Source organism: Leptonychotes weddellii, chromosome 5 (genome assembly GCF_054177405.1).
Source record: "Leptonychotes weddellii isolate Sample4059 chromosome 5, ASM5417740v2, whole genome shotgun sequence".
NCBI classification, from domain to species: domain Eukaryota; kingdom Metazoa; phylum Chordata; class Mammalia; order Carnivora; family Phocidae; genus Leptonychotes; species Leptonychotes weddellii.
Window position 1 is genome coordinate 62221549 of NC_138373.1, and position 21773 is coordinate 62243321.

General features: G+C 36.7%; 1 protein-coding gene across 3 annotated transcripts in view; it reads right to left on the reverse strand.

Moving 5' to 3' along the window:
* Positions 1 to 692: 692 nt before the first annotated feature.
* The window catches only part of ITGB1 (integrin subunit beta 1), a 46082-nt gene continuing 25001 nt past the window's right edge, over positions 693 to 21773 (reverse strand). For 2 of the 3 annotated variants that reach the window (XM_081820836.1, XM_081820834.1), the window contains exons 5-17: positions 20171 to 20341; positions 19412 to 19650; positions 17007 to 17162; positions 16167 to 16262; positions 15767 to 15856; positions 13987 to 14127; positions 13622 to 13821; positions 11592 to 11830; positions 11147 to 11369; positions 10299 to 10531; positions 7906 to 8072; positions 7011 to 7091; positions 693 to 1902 (exon numbers count right to left, since the gene is read on the reverse strand). In XM_081820836.1, coding sequence (XP_081676962.1) covers positions 7017 to 7091; positions 7906 to 8072; positions 10299 to 10531; positions 11147 to 11369; positions 11592 to 11830; positions 13622 to 13821; positions 13987 to 14127; positions 15767 to 15856; positions 16167 to 16262; positions 17007 to 17162; positions 19412 to 19650; positions 20171 to 20341 — 2030 coding nt within the window. In that variant the 3' untranslated portion in view covers positions 693 to 1902; positions 7011 to 7016. The remainder of the gene's footprint in view (positions 1903 to 7010; positions 7092 to 7905; positions 8073 to 10298; positions 10532 to 11146; positions 11370 to 11591; positions 11831 to 13621; positions 13822 to 13986; positions 14128 to 15766; positions 15857 to 16166; positions 16263 to 17006; positions 17163 to 19411; positions 19651 to 20170; positions 20342 to 21773) is intronic. The other variant, XM_081820835.1, reaches the window with a different exon arrangement.

Consider the following 21773-nt stretch of genomic DNA (forward strand, 5'->3'; position numbering starts at 1 on the left):
AGTTGAAAGTTTTAACACAGTCCTCCCCCCAAATCTTTCTGACACGTGCTGTATGCTCTAGGAAGGATTATACATCTTCTAATATGCTTTACACAAGTATATTTTATAGGTGTACATACTTTCTAACAAATAAACCAAAACCAAATGAGAAATAAAATTTCCTTAGAAAAGTAACATGGGTGCCTATGGTGCAGTCGGTTGAGGGTCCCACTCTTGGTTTCAGCTCAGGTCGTGATCTCCGAGTCATGGGATTGAGCCCCATGCTTACTGAGGAATCTGCTTGTGATTCTCTCCCCCTCTGCCCCTCCGGCTCTGCTCTCTCCCTCAAATAAATAAATAAATAAATAAATAAATAAATAAATAAATAAATAAATATTTTTTTTAAAAAAAGTAACTCTCCTGTCTGGATCTTAAATGACAATTTCCAGCTTCTAGTTACCAGTTCTAAGATATTCACAGAGTTAATATTAAGGGAGGGGCGTGGAGGAGGGCTGAGGATTTATCCAATATTATTTAAAGAGCCCAAAGACAGTCTGAAAAATCTCTTTGATCCTACCACTGTCCTTGTGTCCCTGGGACATCTTTTCTTTTTTAAGAAAAATGAAATACCTATTAACCAGAAATATTTTTTGTCAGCCTAAGCTATAAAAATGTCATGCACAGAAATTAACAAAACAGCGAAAACAACCAACTTATATATTTTAGGCATATTTATTTAATAAATAACTTCAGTAAACAGCATGTAAAAAGTGAACTGTTAAAATTAAAAGGCACTTAACACAAGAATGTGACTAGGATGAAACAAAACGGGCAAATGGGGAGAAGAGAATATACAGTGGTCTGTTACAGCGCAGGATGGACAGGGGACGTGCGTAAGTGAGGGCTGAGGACTCCACATGTTTGCTGAAAAGGCAAATTTACAGCTGAAATGTCAAAGAAAAGTACTGGTAAAAAAAAGTCTTACCCCCAATTGCAAACAAATACATTAAATGATTAGAAGAGGTGATAAAAAGCACCAGGCTTTAAACAAAATACAATGAATAAAATAAATTCACTCAAAGGTCCTCAATTCAGCAAATATTATGTAAATTAAGGCCATTACGTAAATGATGCTAAATTCAGGACTTTTTTGCAGAAAATTTCCCGATCCTTTTATCCAAGGCTTGAATTTCTAAAGAGAAGGCAAAGAGTTACCAAGATTAAGTAACTCTTAAAATGGCACACAGGTTTTAAACTATGTTTTCCCTTCCTAACTCTCTTTTTCCCATGGCCTCCCGTAGATCAAATATTTCAAAAACTATCTTACACCAGTAATTCCCAATATACTCAATCTTTCAGATATGTCATCAGTCTTGTCTAATAGGCAAAGAGCAAAATAAATTTAAAACAATCCTAAACTAGCTACGTAGGACATTTACTTGGATTCTGTAAAACTAAAACCTGACATATCTGTAAAGCTAAAAATCTATTTTAATACTTATTAAGAAAAACTCTCAGCATACTCGTTACTTTAACTACTGCCCTTTCAATCATTCTAGAAATATCACTCAATCCCCAGTAAGAGCCTGATTTCAATAGTCCAGGAGGAAAAGGTCAAAAAGGCACAAGGTGACCTTAGCTGACGAGGATAACCATCCTGTCTCAAGTTTTTTGTCAGTCCCTGGCATTGATTATAACATTATTTTCAAAATAATAAAAAAATTTTTAAATTATACATATTGTACATTTTTAAAAACTGCACACGAGAGAACACGGTGATATTGCCCTAAAGCTACCTTACTGTGACTATGAAAATTACTACTCTGCATTCGGTGTGGTGAATCTGCACGGCAGCGCTCATTTTCCCTCGTACTTCGGATTGACAACCGTTGTCACGGCACTCTTATAAATCGGATTTTCACCCTAAAAAAAAAAAGTGAGAAAAATTATCACTCTACTAAAATCACACAGTATTACAAGACAATACTAAAAATGAATGGTCATTTTCAGAAGTTGTGTCCATTCCTATCTGTCTGGACACAGATTCCTATCACACTCAATTTTTTAAAAAGGCATTCATCAAAGTTTACACAGAAATGAAACATGAAAGCTTCGCTCTACAAGTCGAAAGGCAGCCCTGTAGTCTGGCATGATTTCATTCCTGAGTCCTCCCTACATGGCAGGATTAAGATGTCCTCCACAGCAGAGAATGTGCAGTTATGGCTTCTCTCCTTTCAACCAGTTTGGAATGCCTATCTTAAATAAGAATTAACCCTCCTGCCATTAACTGCCTGATTCTTAGCCCTTTATTGTGGTTAAGAAGGTTCTTGATAATCAATGGGAATCCTTTACTATCATCTCTGTGAGGGAAGCATTCTCCTGAGGCTCCTCCACCACAGAAGTTATTGATATAGAGAGTCCTGGGATAAGGTTGTCATAGGATTGCTGAGGGCACTGTACCTCCACGAGCCGTCACATTGCCAAATTTGCTTAGAATGTTAACAAAAATAATACCATTCTTCATGAAATAATCGTTATTCTTTGATATCATACTGGTAAAATGTTTTATTTTTATTTTATTTAGTAAAGAGTACTGAAATCAAGCCCAGCAAATGACTCCAAGCCATAAATAAACACAAGAGCTCTTTCAAGATCCAAAAATATACAGGCATTGATGTCTTAAGCAGGCAAACAACATACACTCCCACACTACCATTTTCTTAAAAAAAAAAATATATATATCTTTTATGCTAAGTGATACATTTAAATATCTACTATAGCATTTTCTTTCTCCTATCCTTACAAACTGCAAGTAGGCTTAAAATCCAACTGAGAAGTACAGGCAAATAATCCTCTATCAGAGGAAATTACAGTGAGCACAAATCAATAAATGTTAAATAATAGGGAAAAATTAAGACTTTGAAATGCTGTTTGGTTTTATATGGTACCATTGAGCCATTTGTGGTGATTTTTTAAAATATTTATAGAAAGCATCTAAACAGTCATTTTTGTTTTTAAATTTTATTTACGCTTCACTGCAGATTATATTTAGAAACGGCTTTTATCGCCACAATTTTTGCCCTCTAGGAGCGTACAGTCTGGTGGATGACAAACATGCAAATAACTTACGGTACTTTGATACAGTACAAGATAGAACTATGTACACAATATGGGAGCAGTAAAAGAAAAAAGGGACTTTGAGAAGATTAGGGGTATTTTCACAAAGAAACTGACTACAGATAAAATATTAAAAGATAAATAGAAACACATGCAAAGTCAAAGTTCATATGCAACATCAAGGTCTAGGGAAAAGAATTTCTACATTTGTGTAGAAATATATACAGTTTAGAAGTTTTTAAGAGTGTACGTGTGAGTGTGTGTATGTTCTGAGGTGTGAGCAAGGGAGAGGAAACAAGGAAGAAGACAGCACCAAATCCTGAAGGTCCTGTATGCCATGCTAAAAATACTGAATTCTATCCCATAGATGGGAAATCATTGAGGAAAAGTATAGCGTGTAAAGCTGGGTGGTCCTGAAACACACCAAATAAACCACTACAACTTCAGCTCAGCAGATGGTCTGAATTCCTATTAAGACAGGACAATATGCCTTAGCCCGACCCCAACCTCACCCCACAAACTACAACTTGACCAGTCATTTCAGAAACATGGACTCAGGATCCCTCAGAGACAAACATTATGTAATCTGGATGATAAAAAAACATACAGGATATCAATTTCTTATCTCCTGTCCAACTGAAGCTAATACATTACTATACAGACATTATAGCAGACATTTCATAAGGAGACAGGAAACTGGATCCTGCCAACTACATTCTTAGCAAGTTATACAGCACAAATAAGTTATACTCTTTATTTCCATCTTCCTATTCAGCATATGAGGCTAGAACTAGATTCTTCCAAATATACTGAGAAAACAAATCACCATTTTTCTTTAAAATAATACATTAGATCAATCTAATATTTCATACTTGAGAATTATAAGGGAGGTAAACGCATGCACAAAACCAAAACAAACAAACAAAAACCCAAAAAAAACCAAAAAACCCAGAAAACGAAACAAAACAATACCCAAATTATTGATGAGTCCAAAGTACATAAGGCAGAAACTTACCTTTGGAGAAAAGTCTGCCTTTTTATATACACAAACATTTATATATTTATTATTACATCCAAACAAAAGTTTAACATGCAAGGTTAGAGGTAAAATTAAACTATCTGTGTTAGGCATCATTTTAAATGGAGGTAAACTAAAATAAACCAGATTAGTTTCCATTGTTCAGAGTGCAACCCCATCCCTATCTTGAGAAAAAAAAAATCAAAAGCAAATTTAAATCAAGGGAACAGGGTTATATTCAGAAGTGAAGTCCTCTGTACTCAGGAAGTGCTCACACTGGAATGACTGACAGTGGTGGCTACAGAATCATCTCTGTAATATAACATATTAGATATACAATACACAACTGTGAGAGATTAGGAATCTACATTTAAATTTGCATAACAGCAGGGAGGATAGACAATTTTTTAATCCACTTAAAAATTATACAGTTGATAATTTGATTTTTTAAATGTACCTACATCACAGTCTTATGCAGTAAAGTAATTACAGTGCCTGCTCATTGTCTGAAATATGTTAATAACATAATTCACTGATTGGCAAACCCTGGTCCCATATCAGAAAAGTGTTTCACAAGCCATAATTTATTTTCATTTCTTAATGCTCATTAATTTCTAATGTTTATTTCTACTTTAATTTTTTGTGAGAAAACATCTCAGAATAACCTGTAGCCATTAATTTGCCTGGATTCCACTAATGAATAATAAAATTTTAACCAAACTTTTACTTCTTGAGTTACCCAAAAGGCTTATTTTGGCTGAAGAAGTAAAATTTTAGCCAAAAATTAATGATATAAACATTAAGTTTCACTATTATCGATAATTTCCTTCAAAGTACAATTTAATGTGTAGTAAAGGTGGAAATTACACCTTTTAATAGGATACACAGAAATTTATCTCATTTGAGAAGTAACCATATGGAACTGTCAATATTGGACTGTTTTTGACCTACCAAAAAAAAAAGAAAAAAGGAAGAAAGAAAAAATTGAGCAAATCAGTTGCCTTCTAAAAATTCTCTGCGGAAAGGATTAGGAAAGAGAAGAACACACCGAGTCTAGACTAATACAAAAATATACCAGCCTGCCCATATATGAATGTGACTGCAATCTTTTGCCATCAAATTTAATTTTGCCATTGCAAAGGTCTTAAAATCTGCTGAGAAATAAAAGAAAAATCTGACAAGTAATGGTTTCTAATGTTCCTGAGCCTTCCTACATCTTAAAAATATTAAGCATTCCTGTATTTTAAGTACAGTCTCAGTAAATAAGCAAAAAAACAGTGTTGGTTTCTATGTCATAAAGTGGTATGTCTATTACAATGTTTGTCCAATGCAGTAATGCTACTCTAAGTTACTACAAATGTCAAAAAGCTGTAATTCTCTATAAAGAATGATCTACCTCTTCTGAACCAGGTAACAGAGTCTCCTGAAGATGAGTGACTGCTGCCTAGACATCGTAGAGGGTAAGAATACAAACCCTGGGGTCCAAACTGCCTGGGTCTGAATCTGAGCTCTTCCACTAACTAATCATGTGTGAACCTGGTCAAGTTACCTAACCCTTCTGTGCCTCCGTTTTCTAATATGTGAAATAAAAAAAAAAAGTCCTTGGGAAAGTAAAGAGGAATTCTAGACCACCAGCCAGGAGAATCTGCTCTTATTATAATGTTTTAAATCAGTTTTAGGGACTTACATGATTATATTAAAATATACTAGAAGCATTTCATGAAAATTCAGATATAAGGAAATCCTGACCACTACTAATAAAGAAAAAATAATAAATTTTCATTCAGGTAAAACGTACATTCACCAAAATAGATTACCCTATGTAATCAGTGAATAGGAAAAGCAAGCCTTATTGCAACCTTGAAATTTTCAACTAAATTTTTACTTAAAACTGTAAATAGGACTTTCTCTTTAAAGTCTATGTTGTTGTCTTTTTTTAAAAAAAGTTCAGGGGCGCCTGGGTAGCTCAGATGGTTAAACGTCTGCCTTCAGCTCAGGTCATGATCCCAGGGTCCTGGGATTGAGCCCCATGTCCGGCTCCCGGCTCAGCAGGGAGCCTGCTTCTCCCTCTCCCTCTCCCCCTGCTCATGCTCTCTCTCTCTGTATCTCTGTGTCTCGAATGAATAAATAAAATCTTAAAAATAAATAAATAAATAAATAAATAAAATAAAAAAGTTCAATGTTAGATTTGAATATTAGAATCATTCAATAACCAGAAAAAAATATATATAAATAAAAGGTCTTCTGGTTTTTAATGGAATTTCAACTTAACAACTAAAGAATCTCCAAATAGTTCTAGAACCAATAACAATGATACTGTAGTTCCGTATTATACAAATGTTTCAGCAGGTTACATTTATTTTTCTGTTTTGCAATTTAGATTTCACTTTTACTTTTCACTATTTCACCCTGAAATCTACATATAGTGATTTATATGTAAGGATAATGCCATCTAAAGCACAGAAGTATAGTGAAGATTATAAGTGACAGGCTAATACCACAAAATACAGTTCATTAGCCAGACACCCACACCCACACAATAGAGGTTATTAATGGCTCCCTGTTAAAGACGTGACAACTAAGTTCTGAACAGCGAAGTGGCTCAATGCTGTTGAAGGGCTGGGATCTGACCCGAGGTCTGTCTGACCACAAAGCACGTCCTCGTCCTCTTTTTACCTCAACCCAGCTGCTGCTTCTGTACCATAAAGCTTGTTTTAAAGCCCTTTGAAACACTAACTCTAAATTAACACACACACACCAAAAAAAGCCACAATATAGCCATATAAATAAAGCCAGACTTTAAAAAAAAAACAGCAGTAGTGATAAAGCACACTCAGTGCAGTAAAAAAGAATAAAAGTTCACATGCAAAGACAGAAAATGAAAGAAAATACGAACGGCAACTTAGAGACCAGCTTTACGTCCATAGTTTGGATTCTTGAAATTATTAATAGGACTCTTGTAAATCGGATTTTCTTGCTAAAGTAAAAGAAATAGTTTCTAATGATTTCATCAGAAAAAAAATTGACATGTATAGTGTTTAACCACCGTAAGAGAATTTTCACTATTTTATAAATTTTACTTTTACACTTCTGAATATCATTTAAAAAAAAAACCCAAACTGCAGTAAAATGCAAATGACTAAAATTCATTTATAATTTAAAATTACCTAAGATTGCCTTCTTGTGTCAAAAGATAAATACATGAAGGCCAACATTTGGCCACCCCACCCTCGGACTTCATATTTCAAAGCACATTACATGCTAGTACATTTCACTCACTTTCAGCTTTTAAAAATTTTTACAAAGTTTATTGAGTTATAATTTGCAGAAAGTTAAATATACCCCTTTTAAGTACAGAGTTGTACATACATACCCACAATCAAGATCATCCCAAAAAGATCCCTCATGCCCTCTTCCCCCCACTCCAGCCTCTGGAAACCACTGATTTAGTTCTGCCCCCATAGTTCTGCCTTTTCCAGAATGTCATATAAGTGGAATCATATAATATGTAGCCTTTTGAGTCTGGCTGCTTTCAATTAAGGTTCTTCTTTGGAAAAAAAAGGAGAGAGAGAGAGAAACTTTCCACTGAATATCTTGCTACACAGATAACATTATTTAGAATTCTATTTTACATGAGATGAAAAGGCAGGAGAACAGATTTAAGATCAAAATTAGGAAATAAAAACAATGACCCACAGTATCCAGAAGATACTTTCTTACGTTTTAATAGGATATATTTAAGATGTTTTCTGTTTTTCACCTCCTTACATTTTAGATGTTCTGCAACTTACCGTATCCCATTTGGCATTCATTTTTTCCTTTTCAAATTTGGCAAATTCCCTTCTGTCATGAATTATCATTAAAAGCTTCCAAATCAGCAGCAATGCAAGGCCAATAAGAACAATTCCAGCAACCACTCCAGCTACAATTGGAATGATGTCTGGACCGGTGGGGCACTCTGTAAAGTAAAAAGGAAAGAATGAGCACACAAGGGATGTTATATGCAAAGTAGGGCCAAAACTACAAAGACCTGGTTAGTCTCTTATCAAAAACATACAGGAGTAAAAACCCAAGATAAGTCAATGAAAAGAATTCCAAAGAAACTATAAAAAAGATACTAGAACTATTGTTGACATTGCTGCTATGAACTGAGATACCCTTCAACAGACGAATGGATAAAGAAGATGTGGTTCATATATACTATGGAATATTACTCAGCCATCAGAAAGGATGAATACCCAACTTTTACATCAACATGGATGGAACTGGAGGAAATTATGCTAAGTGAAATAAGTCCAGCAGAGAAAGTCATTTATCATATGGTTTCACTAATTTGTGGAACATAAAGAATAGCATGGAGGACATTAGGAGAAGGAAGGGAAAAATGACGGGGGTAAAATCAGAAGGGGAGACGAACCATGAGAGACTATGGACTCTGAGAAACAAACTGAGGGTTTTAGAGGGGAGGGGGGTGGGGGGATGTGTTAGCCGGGTGATGGGTATTAAGGAGGGCACATACTGCATGGAGCACTGGGTGTTACACGAAAACAATGAATCATGGAACACATCAAAAACTAATGATGTACTGTATGGTGACTAACATAACATAAAAAAAATTATGAAAAAAAAAAGATACTAGAACTAACAATTGACTGGCCATAGGATACATGATCAATAAACAAAAATCATAGGTATTTCTATATATTGTATAGAAGTTTATTTCTACATATTGGAAATTGAAATTTAGAAAATAACATCTTCTACAACAGCATCGAAAATCATGAAGTACTTATGTAAACATCCAACAAAATATGTGCAAGATTTGCATGTGAAAAATTACTAAGCACTGATAAAATCAAACTAAATCAAAGAAGACCTGAATAAATAATGTTAAGATGCCAATTCTCCCCCAATTCGATCTACATAAACTCAATGCAATCCCAATCAAATTCCTGGCAGGAGTTTTGTAGGTCTCAGCAAGTTAATTCTACAATGTACAAGCAAGGCAGAGAACTAGGAAAGTGTTTCAAAAACACTTTGGAAAAGAACAAAGTTGGATATCTCACATTACCAGATTATAAGACTAGCTATAAAGTAACAGTAATTGAGATAGTGTGGTATATTGGCTAAAGGTTGGATGCACAGATTAATGGAGCAGAATAAAGAATTAGAAACAGGCCAACATACATAAGATCATCTGATTTTTCAACAAAGGTAGAGAAGGGTCAGTCTTTCCAACAAATGGTGCGAGAAATACTAGACATCCATACATAAAAAACTGAATCTCACTCCATATACTAAGATTAACTCAAAATGGGTTATAGACCTAAATGGAAAACCAGAAACTATAAACCTTCTATAAGAAAACACAGGAGAAAAATCCTTATGAGCCTGAGTTAGGCAAGGAGTGCTAGATATAATAGTAAAAGCAAGATCCATAAAGAAAAACTTGGCAAATTGTAGTTCATCAAAATTAAAGCTTCTGGTCTTTTTAAAAAACACTACTAAAGAGGAGAAAAGATAAGGAAGCATTAACTGGTAAACAATATTTGCCAAACACATATCTAGAAATGCGAAATACGGTTTGGCTATTTCTTACAATGTTAAACATACGCTCACCATATGCCCGCAAATCCATCCCTACTATACATCCAAAAGAAATGAAAACTTACGTTCCCACAAAAACCTGTAGACAAATGTAGACAATTTCAAAGAATATACAAAAACGTGCCTATAAAAATCAAAATCAAAAATGTTTCATGTTCCTCAGAACATGAACTGAACAAATTCACGTTTTATAATATCCTTTAACAAATTATCTTTCCCGGTAGTACCCAAACCTAAATCAAGCTCAAACTTAAGCATCATCAATAATGATCTTAGTCCTAGTGCGTTCCTGGTTAAATAAGTGTCAGGCCGTATGCTGAGGGTTTTATGTGGATTCACGCCTTTAGTCTTCCAACTCTCCACTCATAACCCTTAAGACTTGCTTTGTCTTTTCCTTATCTCATATAGTTAACAATCCTATTTTAAAGCTTTGAGATTAAAAATGCCCTAACTTGAACCTAAAATAATCTAGCTGGAGGTCATTACTGTGTGTTAAGGAAAATGCCAAGAGGCCTAAGTAGTAGGAGAAAGAAGACAAAAGAAAATGAAAAGAATTTTGAAATGATCTGATTTTTACCTGGAGTCTCTACAACATGAACAATGGCCTCATTGTTCCCATTCACTGAATATGTGAAATAGAACCAGCAATCATCAACATCCTTCTCCTTACAATGGGACAGGGGATCAACCTGGCCTGGTTGTGGTAATTTGTCCCGATTTTCAACCTTGGTAATGTTGAAATGTGAACATTCCTGTGCACATGTGTCTTTCTTTTCTCCTTTATTGAAGGCTCTGCACTGAACACACTCTCTGTGAAAATACAAATTATATTAAAAATTTATTTAAAATTTAAAATAAGTATTTGCTTAAAAACTATTTTGTGTGAATAAATGGAGAGGCACAGGACAATTCTAGACAGAAAAACTAAATTTAAAGATGCTAGTTTCCCCAGTGAAATTATATAGTACAGTTCAAACTAAAATCCAAGAAGAGAAATAAAAAAGTAGTAAAATAAAACTAGCCTTATCAGACATTATAAATACGTAACACAAAACCAAAATGATTTAAACAATGTGTTGTTGATACCACAACAGTTCTTCAAAAGGCAAAAACCTTCAATTTTGCTTAGTTTAGTCAAGAGATAGTAATTAAACAACTGGAAATACTAATTCACAAAGGTTACCACGTGGATTTAATTACACAGCCGGTTCAGACCAAAACGATGGCCCCAGCTGCTCTCCTATGACACACTTGAGTATCATGTGACAGACGCCAGCGACTGAGAAAGGACTTTTAAGACTCAGAGTGGGCCACCGTGCGTCAGATACTCTATGTCCAGGGTGACCGAGTATCGGTGCTGTTCTGGTTCGAGCGCTAATACCACACAGTCAGGCCAACTGTTTCCAGCCCCGCGGAAATACCTACTTGTGTTCCGCACACACGCCGAGGCAGGTCTGACACATCTCACAGGTCGGCCCTTGGAACTTGGGGTCGGTGCACTTACAGGCGCCGCACTCGCACACGCCCCGGCCGTTGCAGATCTGTCCATTCGTGGCCAGGCACGAAGTCGTGTCCAGAGAACAGTCACAGGCACTGCCAGTGTAGTTGGGGTTGCACTCGCACACACGACACTTGCACACGCCATTTCCTGGGAGGAAAAACACCATTTCTCGTAACAACGGTAAAGACATCCGAGCCGGCCCCGACTCAGAAGGCAACATAAGCAGCAGTGTGGGAGAACACGTAGCTGAGGATGGACTGACCCGTCAGTGCTGCCCTTCCTCCACCTATTCACCAAGCAAACTCCTTACGGTTTTTACCGTATGCGACAGCATCACATTTTAGAACCATTTTCAGACCCCTTTCTCACCTCCACAGATTAAGCCATTGGATCTATCGCAGTTGAAATTATCACACTCGCAAAATTTGCCAGAATAAATTTCATTTGTATTATCCCTCTTCCTACAAACACATTGTCCACAGACACACTCTCCGTTGTTACTACAGATCTCCGAACTGTTTTCTTTCCTGCAGTAAGCATCCATATCTTCACTGTTCACTTCATCTGTGCTACATTCACAATGTCTACCAACACGTCCCTCGTTGCACCTGAAGAAAGAATCCAAAATTTCAATCACATAAAAGAAAAAGAATTTAAAATAACAAGTCATATTGTGAGAAAGACTGGGAGAGGAAATAACACTGTGAACAGTATCTTCAAAATACAATTATATTACATGGGAGTGTTCACACCACACATCACAGACAAAAGTGTACCTAAGTGTTCAAAAGTGTTCATATGGATACACACGTGCGTGTGTGCACCGGCCAAGTGCATATGGAATATAGGCAAGAGCCTAGGGAAAAAAATCTGTCTTCAGGAAAATAACCATTTTGATCAAGATAAAAATATCATCTAGCAGTGAACAGCTAAACAAAACATTTGGAAATACTGGATCAACTTACTTTAAAAGAGTATATTAGTTCTTTTCTCAAATGATATGCTATTATATTTGGTATTATAGATGAAGCATCTCTAAATTTAAAGCAATGGTCCAACTGTTAATCTAAAAAAAGGTACAATAAACACACCCCAAAAAGTGCAGAGAAGTTGAAGAAAAACATATTGAGCATATCATTTAAAAATATAACATACTATTTAAAAATAGGTATATCCTATGGGTCCAGACTTCTCAGACAGACAATATTTTTAGAACACCCAAGGCTTATAGACACTGGAAATACACTAATTCTGTATCTGGTGAATATGTAAAGGGTTTTTTTTAAAGATGTATTTATTTATTTGAGTGAGAGAGAGAGAGCATGCGCACACACCAGCAAGCTGTGGGAGGGGCAGAGGGAGAGGGAGAAAGAGAAAGAATCCTTAAGCAGACTCCCCACTGAGTATGGATCCAACGCCCATGGGGCTCAATCCCACAACCCTGAGATCATGACCAGAGCTGAAATCAAGAGCCGGTCGCTTAACCGACTGAGCCATCCAGGCATCCCAGGAAGACAGAATGTTTTTAAGATCTTTTCAGTTAATGAATTTTACTAAAAACAGATCTACATGACTCAATCAGGATACATACAACATAAATAAGTAAAATATAACATTTAAATTGTTATTTAGAATAGACAACTAGTAACTGATGGTGAAATCCAGCCATTTTTTTTTCTCATGATTAAAAACCCTTCAAAGCCTACTCCTTTGGGGCTGACATTTAGATCAAAATACTCTCCCCTTCCTCCTATCTTTCAAGGAGAAAGCTATATTCAGAGTATATTCAATTTTAATTTTTAATTAAAAGGTAACCACCACAGTATAAAAAAATTATAAATCATTCGATTACAGTTTTGTTAAGTAGATTCTATGTTCAGAAAATACTATTTTCTTTTTACTTTCACAAAATATATTTTTTTTAAAAATTATTCCAACAATGCAGAAGTACATGCACAAGGTGAATACCCTTTATTGCTTCCTAGTTCCACTTCCAAGATAAAACCATTATAAGTTTGATACACCTTCCTAAAATGCTTTTCCGTAAATGTATTTTATATAAACTTATTTAGCTCTAGAAAATTCAGGTTGCTATTATTTGAGGGAAAAACCCAAAGGCTACCTTAACAATTTGTTTAATATATGTCTTAGATGGCTATAAAACCTTTTATTTCAAAGAACATCTCTTAAGCAAAAAAAAAAAAAAAAAAAAAGGCAGGGAAGAACTTTCTGTAAATACCACACAAGATCATCAAATTGATCTCGGGTGAGCAACAGCGGTTGGAAGAAAGAATTTACTTACTCTAAATAGATTCTTTTCTGGATTTCTCAAAAGAGCCTGCCCAGAACTTTCTAAACCTAATATACCTCTCTGTCATGCTCCAACAACCTCAGCTCACCTGCAAGCTCCACACTCGAACGTCCCATTTCCTTCATGACACTTTGGACTGCTAGGGATGCCTTCACTTTGGCATTCACATTCACAGATGAACTGAAGAATAACTTCTACTTCTTCAGTAAAGCCCAGAGGCTTAATTTTAATGGTTTCAGAATTCTTAGTTGGACATTTATTTGAAGTTATGCTAATTTCAAATTGAACCTTGAAGGAAAAAAAACAAATTAACAACTAGCTAAGCAATTTAAATCTGCTAAAAAGTATTTCAAAAAGCTCCTCATTTCTTTTACTGTTTCTCAAATTATAAACTAAATTTGCTTATAAGCAAACAATTTTTTCTTTTCTTCATAAAATGCTTATATAACATACCTCATCTCCAATGGAAATATTCGAACATTTTCTTCCATTCTCCCCTGTTCCGTTCACCCCATTCTTACAGTAAGATTTGTAATTTATTGTTACTCCTTCTGGCAATTTGCTGTTTTCCAAAATGACTTCTGAGGAAAGGGACTAAAAGAAAGACTAATCACACACAGGAAAGGCAAACAAAATGCTATTATAAAGTACACCGAATGCATAAAACCAATGGGCAAAATGAACTATTAAGAAAACAGTTATTATTTAAATAAAAGATTTGGAGCCAAATTCTGAGTGGCCAGAAAACACAGACCCCAGAGAAACAGGCTCAAATTAAAATTCTTCAAAATACTGCACTTTAAAAAGATGGGGCACCTGGGTGGCTCAGTCGGTTAAAGGGTCTGCCTTCGGCTCAAGTCATGATCCCAGGGTCCTGGGACTGAGCCCCACATCAGACTCCCTGCTCATCGGGGAGTCTGCTTGTCCCTCTCCCTCTCCCCTCACCTATGCTCGTGCTCTCTCTCTCTCTCACTATGCTCTCTCTTGCTCAAATAAAATCTTTAAAAAAAAAAAAAAAGAGTATTTGTGCTTTAATTATTGATGATCAAAAGTGCAGAAAAGGCTTGATATTAAATATGAGGAGTCCTAAGAACTCAGAACAAACATTTTCTGTCCTCATTGGCAATATGGCTCTCCTCTGGCCCTACCACTTCCAGCCAATTAAGGACTCAGGTAAACAATTGATTATATAGTCTGGGAACAAATCTGCTTAGGAGCCATTATGGACCAGGCCAAAAAAAACCAAAAACCAAAAACCCACACACACACAAAAAAAAACAAAAAACAAACAAACAAAAAAACCAACAACAAACAAACCCAAAACCGCAAGTACAAAGGATTCAAAGCCAGTGCATTTTTTTTAGAATATCAGATCGCTTGAGACAAATGGAAAAGGCTCAGTGGCAAGCTGTCTCTTGTTCACACACCTACATGCATGCAATTTAGGAAAATATTACAATATCCTGTTAGGGTGGAGAACAACTATAGGGAAGACATGGAACAACTAAGAGTCTTGAAAATCTTTGTAATACAAAACCTCTCTGAGTAGGGTCTCTTTGAGTAGGGTCTTTCCAAAACATTTTGGGAAACCCTGGCATGAGGTAAATAGTATCTAAAATTCCACCAGTCAAAAGGTTACCACAACGGTTACCATATTACAAATGTCTTCTGACTACTTAAAATGATTATTCACTAATGCTTAACGAGCATCACTAGCGTACTCTGGATTAGAGCTCTAGACAATTCAACGTCCTTCCATGTGCAGGGGGAAAAAAAAATCTTATAAATCTTTTTAAAACAGCTAAGTCATATATATATTTACATATGTACATGTTTTATGGCACATGTATACATGAGTGCCTGTGTATCAGAATAATTCATCAAAAGAGATGAATCTATAAAAGATACTGGGGGGGTGGAGATTGAGGTAATCTTGTAAGTCTAAATGTAAGTTATGTTTCACCTGTTTTCCAACAAGGAAACCTATTTAATGACATCAGACATTTAAAAACCTTCCCCACATGCCTTTATCATATTTTTGCTCTGTTTAGGTTACTTAAATAATTCTGCTTTTGTAAGAGAATATAAGAGGTTTTTCCTCCAGATACACAAAATATCAGTTTTATGTTGTCCTCTGGGTTGTTAAATTGTGTACAAAGGGAGATGTACTTTCTTTGGGCAAAGTACTCTCAACAGGGTATTGTCTAAGAGATCTTATTTAGAATGTACTTACATTGTAGGCATCAATAATCAACTGAATTACGTTGCTGGAATTTGCAGATAATGTTCCTACTGCTGACTTAGGGATCAAATTTTTCAGTTCCTGAAGTTAAAAGATAAAACATGTGAGATACAAATACTATTCATTCAACCAATTAGCATTGACTGAGTATATAAAATACTTAAGTACAAGCACCCTAGCCATTTCCTAAATAACTTAAGGAGTCAAACCTGAAAAAAACTTTGTTTTATATGTGATTAAAAATTAATATAAATCACTACTGTAAAATCTAGTCTGTCTGGCTAGTAACACTTTCCCACATTTCAATCAGACATATGATTTTGCTTCTAACGACTAGACACAAAGGGTCTAGAAATTGGTTCCTCTTTTTATCCCATACATATATATTTACCTTGTAAACAGGCTGAAATTCTTCCGTAACTGCAAAAATTGTCTGAATGTTATTTTCACTTAGTTTCTGGACAAGGTGAGCAATAGAAGGATAATCCTAAGAAATTAAATAAAATTTAGTATGTAATTACATCCAATGTATTCCAGTTTTTCAATACTTTTTGGAAATAATGATTTGCACATATAACTGGATTGCTTACACAGACTGCTTGAAATAACACAAATAATTGCTGAAGTGGGAGGTGGGTACATGTGGGTCTCCAATCTTCTATTTTTCTATATACATATACATATAAACTTCCCTAATAAAAAGGTTTTAAAAAGCAAGATCTGTTTATTAAATGTTAGAACAATGAAATTAAAGAACTGCCAATAACTACAGGTTCTATCATAAATCACCAAAATTCACCCAAGTTTAGATTTCTTCTAGAACTTGAATAATTTGCCAATCTTTGTTTTCAGTAAAAGCAGAGTGCCTACTTCCCAAAATCTTATATAAGTAAGATGAAGAGTATAGGACTATACAAAGCATCTGTTTAGAAACAGTATCAAATTTGCTACGAAATGATGTGTGCAAGGCAGAGGAGACACAAGGGATGGGCTGAGGCACTGAGTGAGGGCGTCCAAGCAGCTCCTTTCACCGACTGAGGTCCCTATCTCCGCAGAGGAAGCAAGCACAAAACCACATCTTCAGACACAGCAATACTAGCTTCCTTGCACATTAGGTTAGGGCCTGTACTTAAAATAACAAACCCACAAACCAGGTACCCACAATACTCTTAGTATTAAACACCACAATTCCACGGGAATCCATTCACTATGTAAGGAATTCAGCACTTACATAATAATGGCTCATTGTGTACACATCATTTTCCAGGTGACACTGTCCATCATTTGGTAAAACAATGCCACCAAGTTTGCCATCTCCAGCAAAGTGAAACCCAGCATCGGTGGAAAACACCAGCAGCCGTGTGACATTCCTCCAGCCAATCAATGACTTGAAAAGAAAAAGATTTCAATTTATAAATACTATCCACCATCTCTGTACATAAAGCTGTCACCCTCACACAGGCTCCCACCGCACTTTTCACCTCATTCTAGACCTTCTCTTTAGCTTGTCTTTCTGCAGTGCTAATACTCCTACTGATACCTACACAGAGTCCACAGCACAAGGCTCCCCGACCCTCCAGGAAAACTGTGTTTTGCCTGGTTGTCCATTTCTCTCAGTATCTTTTAAAATCAATGTCTCCCTCCCCAAGTGGAGGGTAAGCTCAATCCATGTGGGGCAGGGACCACACCTGGTTCTGCTCATCGTCATACCTCCAGGAGCACAGTGCTCGGCACACAGCAGGTGTTCAATGGGTAAATAAAACGTCTCGGCCTGTTCCGTACTCTACCCTACTGCTGCTGTCTGGTTCCCACCCATCCTTCCATCCTGATCTTAGCTTCTAAGGTATATACCTCCTCTATCAAACCTCCACATTAGGGGCCTTCTTTTTTATAACTACGGAAGAAATTACCTCCTCCAAAGACCTGCCCTGCTTAATTCCACCCAGTCTACCTCAAGGGTACTATTTATTTGTTCACGTTATTTTATTCTCCTCCTCATTCAACAAGGGATTTAAAGTAGCAATAAAGGGGAACCCGGCTGGCTCAGTTGGTGGAACGCTGACTCTTGATTTGGGGTTGTAAGCCCCACTTTGGGAGTCGAGATTACTTAAAAAATAAAATCTTCAAAAACAGTAATAAAGTAGCAATAAAATCCTCTTCTCTCTATGGTAAATTTGTAATTATATTTGTCTAAATTGACTCAACATATCTGTGTATCTCCCCATAAAACTGTGAACTCCTTGAAGGCAGGGCTTGAGTGTGCTGACGTCGGCCACCCAAGCACTAGTACACTGCACCTAGAGAAGCAGGTGGGACAGTCACTCTCGGTCAGTGGGATAAACATGGAAAGACGGCAGTGGCCACGGGGGCTAGGGCTTGCTTTAATCCCACAGACTGAGGCACTGATGGAGGCAGCCCAGAGAATGTTCTCTCCACACTGAGCTGCTAACAGGATCATGAATCAATAGCTGCAAGAGAAGGGTGGCAGGCTAGGCACTACCTGGGATATTAGTCTTTCTTCCCCTTTAAAAGCAGAGACTACCCTTAAATGACAACTGCCCGCCCCAGGGAGAAATCAAAAGTAGTAATATAGAACTTAATATTTGCTGAGAGCTTCCTGGCACTCTACATGCATTACTGTATTTAAGCTTCGTAACAATCCTATCAGGTAGATCTAATCCTATCTCTTCTTATGGAGAGGGAACCGGCCCTCTAGCGTGGCTAACTGAGGTGTCCAGACTTGGTGGCGATGGGGCAATGTGAAACAGTGTCCTAACAGTCTGAAGACTGCTGGCTCAACCACTATACCATATTGCTGTACCACATCATTATCTCGGATATAGTTAAGCACCTTAGCAAAAACTGGTCGAGAAATAACCATTAAGAAGCATCTGGAATCAAGGAAGGTCTTCTAGGGAACAGGGGTACTATAAGGAAAAAAAGGGGGGAAAATGAGACAGAAGTAGGTACTTCAGACAAACCCTATTTACCTCACAGTGCTCTCTAGTTTCAGCTGCAGCCAGGTCATGAAAAGGTCACCTCACAATTTTCAGCTGCTAAATGGGTCATAAAATTCTATCACTAGTCTAATGGAGATGAGCTTGCCACTACTAAAAATCTTTCAATTAAAATTATTAATATGCTATGACTTCTCAAAATATACGTTCTCATACAGCTTACAAAGTTGGACGTAAAAAGTTCCTGCTTTTTGAGGGAAAAGGCATCTGAGACGCCGCTCCAGCTAAGCTCTCTCAATGCTCCTGGTGACACCTCGGCCAGTGCACCTCCATCTCGGGCACAAGCCAGAGAGTTAGGACACCTGCGCCTCTTCTAAAAACCTAGAACACCAGCTAAAGAAGAGCAACACTGTCCCAGTTTCAAATGGTGAGCAATCTGGCTTTTAAGATCCTGTATAAATGAAGTAGCCGCCCAGTTTAAATAGGGACATAATGATTAAATATGCTTTTGCAAAGCACGTGTGTAGCCGGAGGGAACTTAAGGGATCAAATTCTGTACTCCTCTGGGATCATGAAGTAGGATTTGGTAAGTAGGTAGTTTTTCTGTACTAACTGATAGTAAAATCACACTTAAAATTCACACAGGTAATGTCCCTTTGTAGGAAATGAATGCACTTACTCCACAAACCGCAACTTGCATGATTGCATCAAAGCCGCCTTCGGGAGAATCCAAATTTCCAGATATGCGCTGCTTGCCAACAAGTTCATTAAATACTTCCCCTTTATCAGTAAGACTGAGCACATTTTTGTAGCTAAATGGGCTGGTGCAGTTCTGTTCACTTGTGCAAGGGTTCCTGAGCTTAGCTGGTGTTGTACTAATGTAAGGCATCACGGTTTTCTCCACAAATGAGCCAAATCCTATGAAGGAAAAATGCATATAGAGAGATGGCTAGATGGATGGACAGACAAACTTGCATTAAAAAGAATAAAGTTATGTTACCACATATAAAGTCAATCTTTCATAAGAAAGAAGATATTAATAATAAAGTTTGGAAAGAAGATCATTATAATATGAAAAATCCAGGTGTGAAGTGAGATTAGGCTGTACAGACAGATGTGGTATTAATTAGTAATGAAATAGAACTGGACTACTCAACATGCTTATAAAATAATTCAACAAATGAATGAATACATTCCTGTGAAAACAAGCTTGCATTTCCTTATCTCCGTGGTATAATCTGTGTTAAGTAACATGAGAGCATAAAGTAACAGAGGAACAAGGAGGCACAAAAATTACTAGATACGTGACAGGAATATTAGTTTTCCCTCAGAAAGAAAAGGTTAAAAACTGGCCTATGTATCTCACAAGTATATGGTGAAGAACAGAACTGCCAGGACTTATACAAATGAAAATTATTAATTTTCTCAATAATCTTACCAATTCGGAAGTCTGAAGTAATCCTTCTCATTTCATTCATGAGATCCGTTCCGAGACTTTTAACATTCTCCAAATCATCTTTCATAGAGTAAGAGAGGTCCATAAGGTAGTAGAGATCGATAGGATAGTCTTCAGCTCTCTTGAATTTTAATGTAAATGTCTGTGGCTCCCCTAATTAAACAGAGATTAGAAAATGAAGTAGTTGCCAGCAATCAAAAGCAAATGAGAAAAATCAAGTTTGGATTTACAGAATAAACACTGTAAAACGAAATGTATTATTGCCATAATTTTTACAAAACCCTGGGAAGTCCACTGGCTAACTAAATGGGTGTGTACTCAATCTCAGCAAACACTCACCACGCCAAACCCTGGGCATGCCGGATGAAAAAGACAATACTCCACAGTGGGCAAGACAAACAGACGGTAGATGCAGAACTATGACCAACAGCCACAAGTAGATGGAAGAGTGTATGTCAGACTGGGGTGGGTAAGGCCGGGCGTGTTACAGTGTACACCTGACTTTTTAGACACTGAAGTTCTAAGACACTCTATTCTCTGTTTATATGTAAGCAAATAATATCATCTGATTTTTACTTTCAAAAACCTGGCAAAAAAGTTTTAAAAAGGAATTACAGACGACCATGAGAGACTATGGACTCTGAGAAACAAACTGAGGGTTCTAGAAGGGAGGGGGGGTGGGGGATGGGTTAGCCTGGTGATGGGTATTAAAGAGGGCATGTACTGAATGGAGCACCGGGTGTTATACGCCAACAATGAATCATGGAACACTACATCAAAAACTAATAATGTACTGTATGGTAATTAACATAACATAATAAAATTAAAAAAAAAAAAAGGAATTACAGAGACAAAGAGACTTGTTGAGAAACTACTGCAAAAATCTTAGAGGAAGACAGGAAGATCTGAACCAAAACCATGAGGAATACGAAGGGGAGAGAGTCACAAGAGGAGTTAAAGTATAATTCGCTCAGGAAACAGAGAAAGAGAATGTTTGGGTGAAAAATCATTACATGTTAACTTGTAGATATTCTCTATACAGATTTCTAGTAGGCAGCTGGGTAAATGGGTTTGGGGCTTAAGACAAAAAGGCTTTGTTACAGCACACAGATGGTTTTAAAGCCAGGAGAGAAAAGCCAACATTTAAGCCAACTGCAAAGAGGAAGGAAGTAAAAAGACACCAAAAGGAGACTGGAAAGCAATGTTAAGAGATAAGAAGAAAAACCAGGAGTGACATCGTAGAAGCCAAGAGGGGAGCATTTCAAGAAGTTCAGAGGTGTTACTTGGTACAGAAAGGTTAAAAGGAAAAAAAAAAAAAAAAAAAGGGCCCTAACACGGGTCCCCTAGGTTTGCTGGTTCAAGGTGAAGGCAGAGCTTTGTCAGAACAGTTTGAGAAGCAGGCTGAAAAGTGGTCAAGAGGGGAACTCATGGAGACAATGAGTGTGCACCATTCTTTTGAGAGAAAAGGGATGGAAACTGGAAAAAGTAGGAAAAGGGCTGTTTTCTTTTTTTGATGCATGACTGTCACAGATTCTTATAAAAGCTTAATATGTTAAAGACATTAAACAAATACAAAGGAAAAACA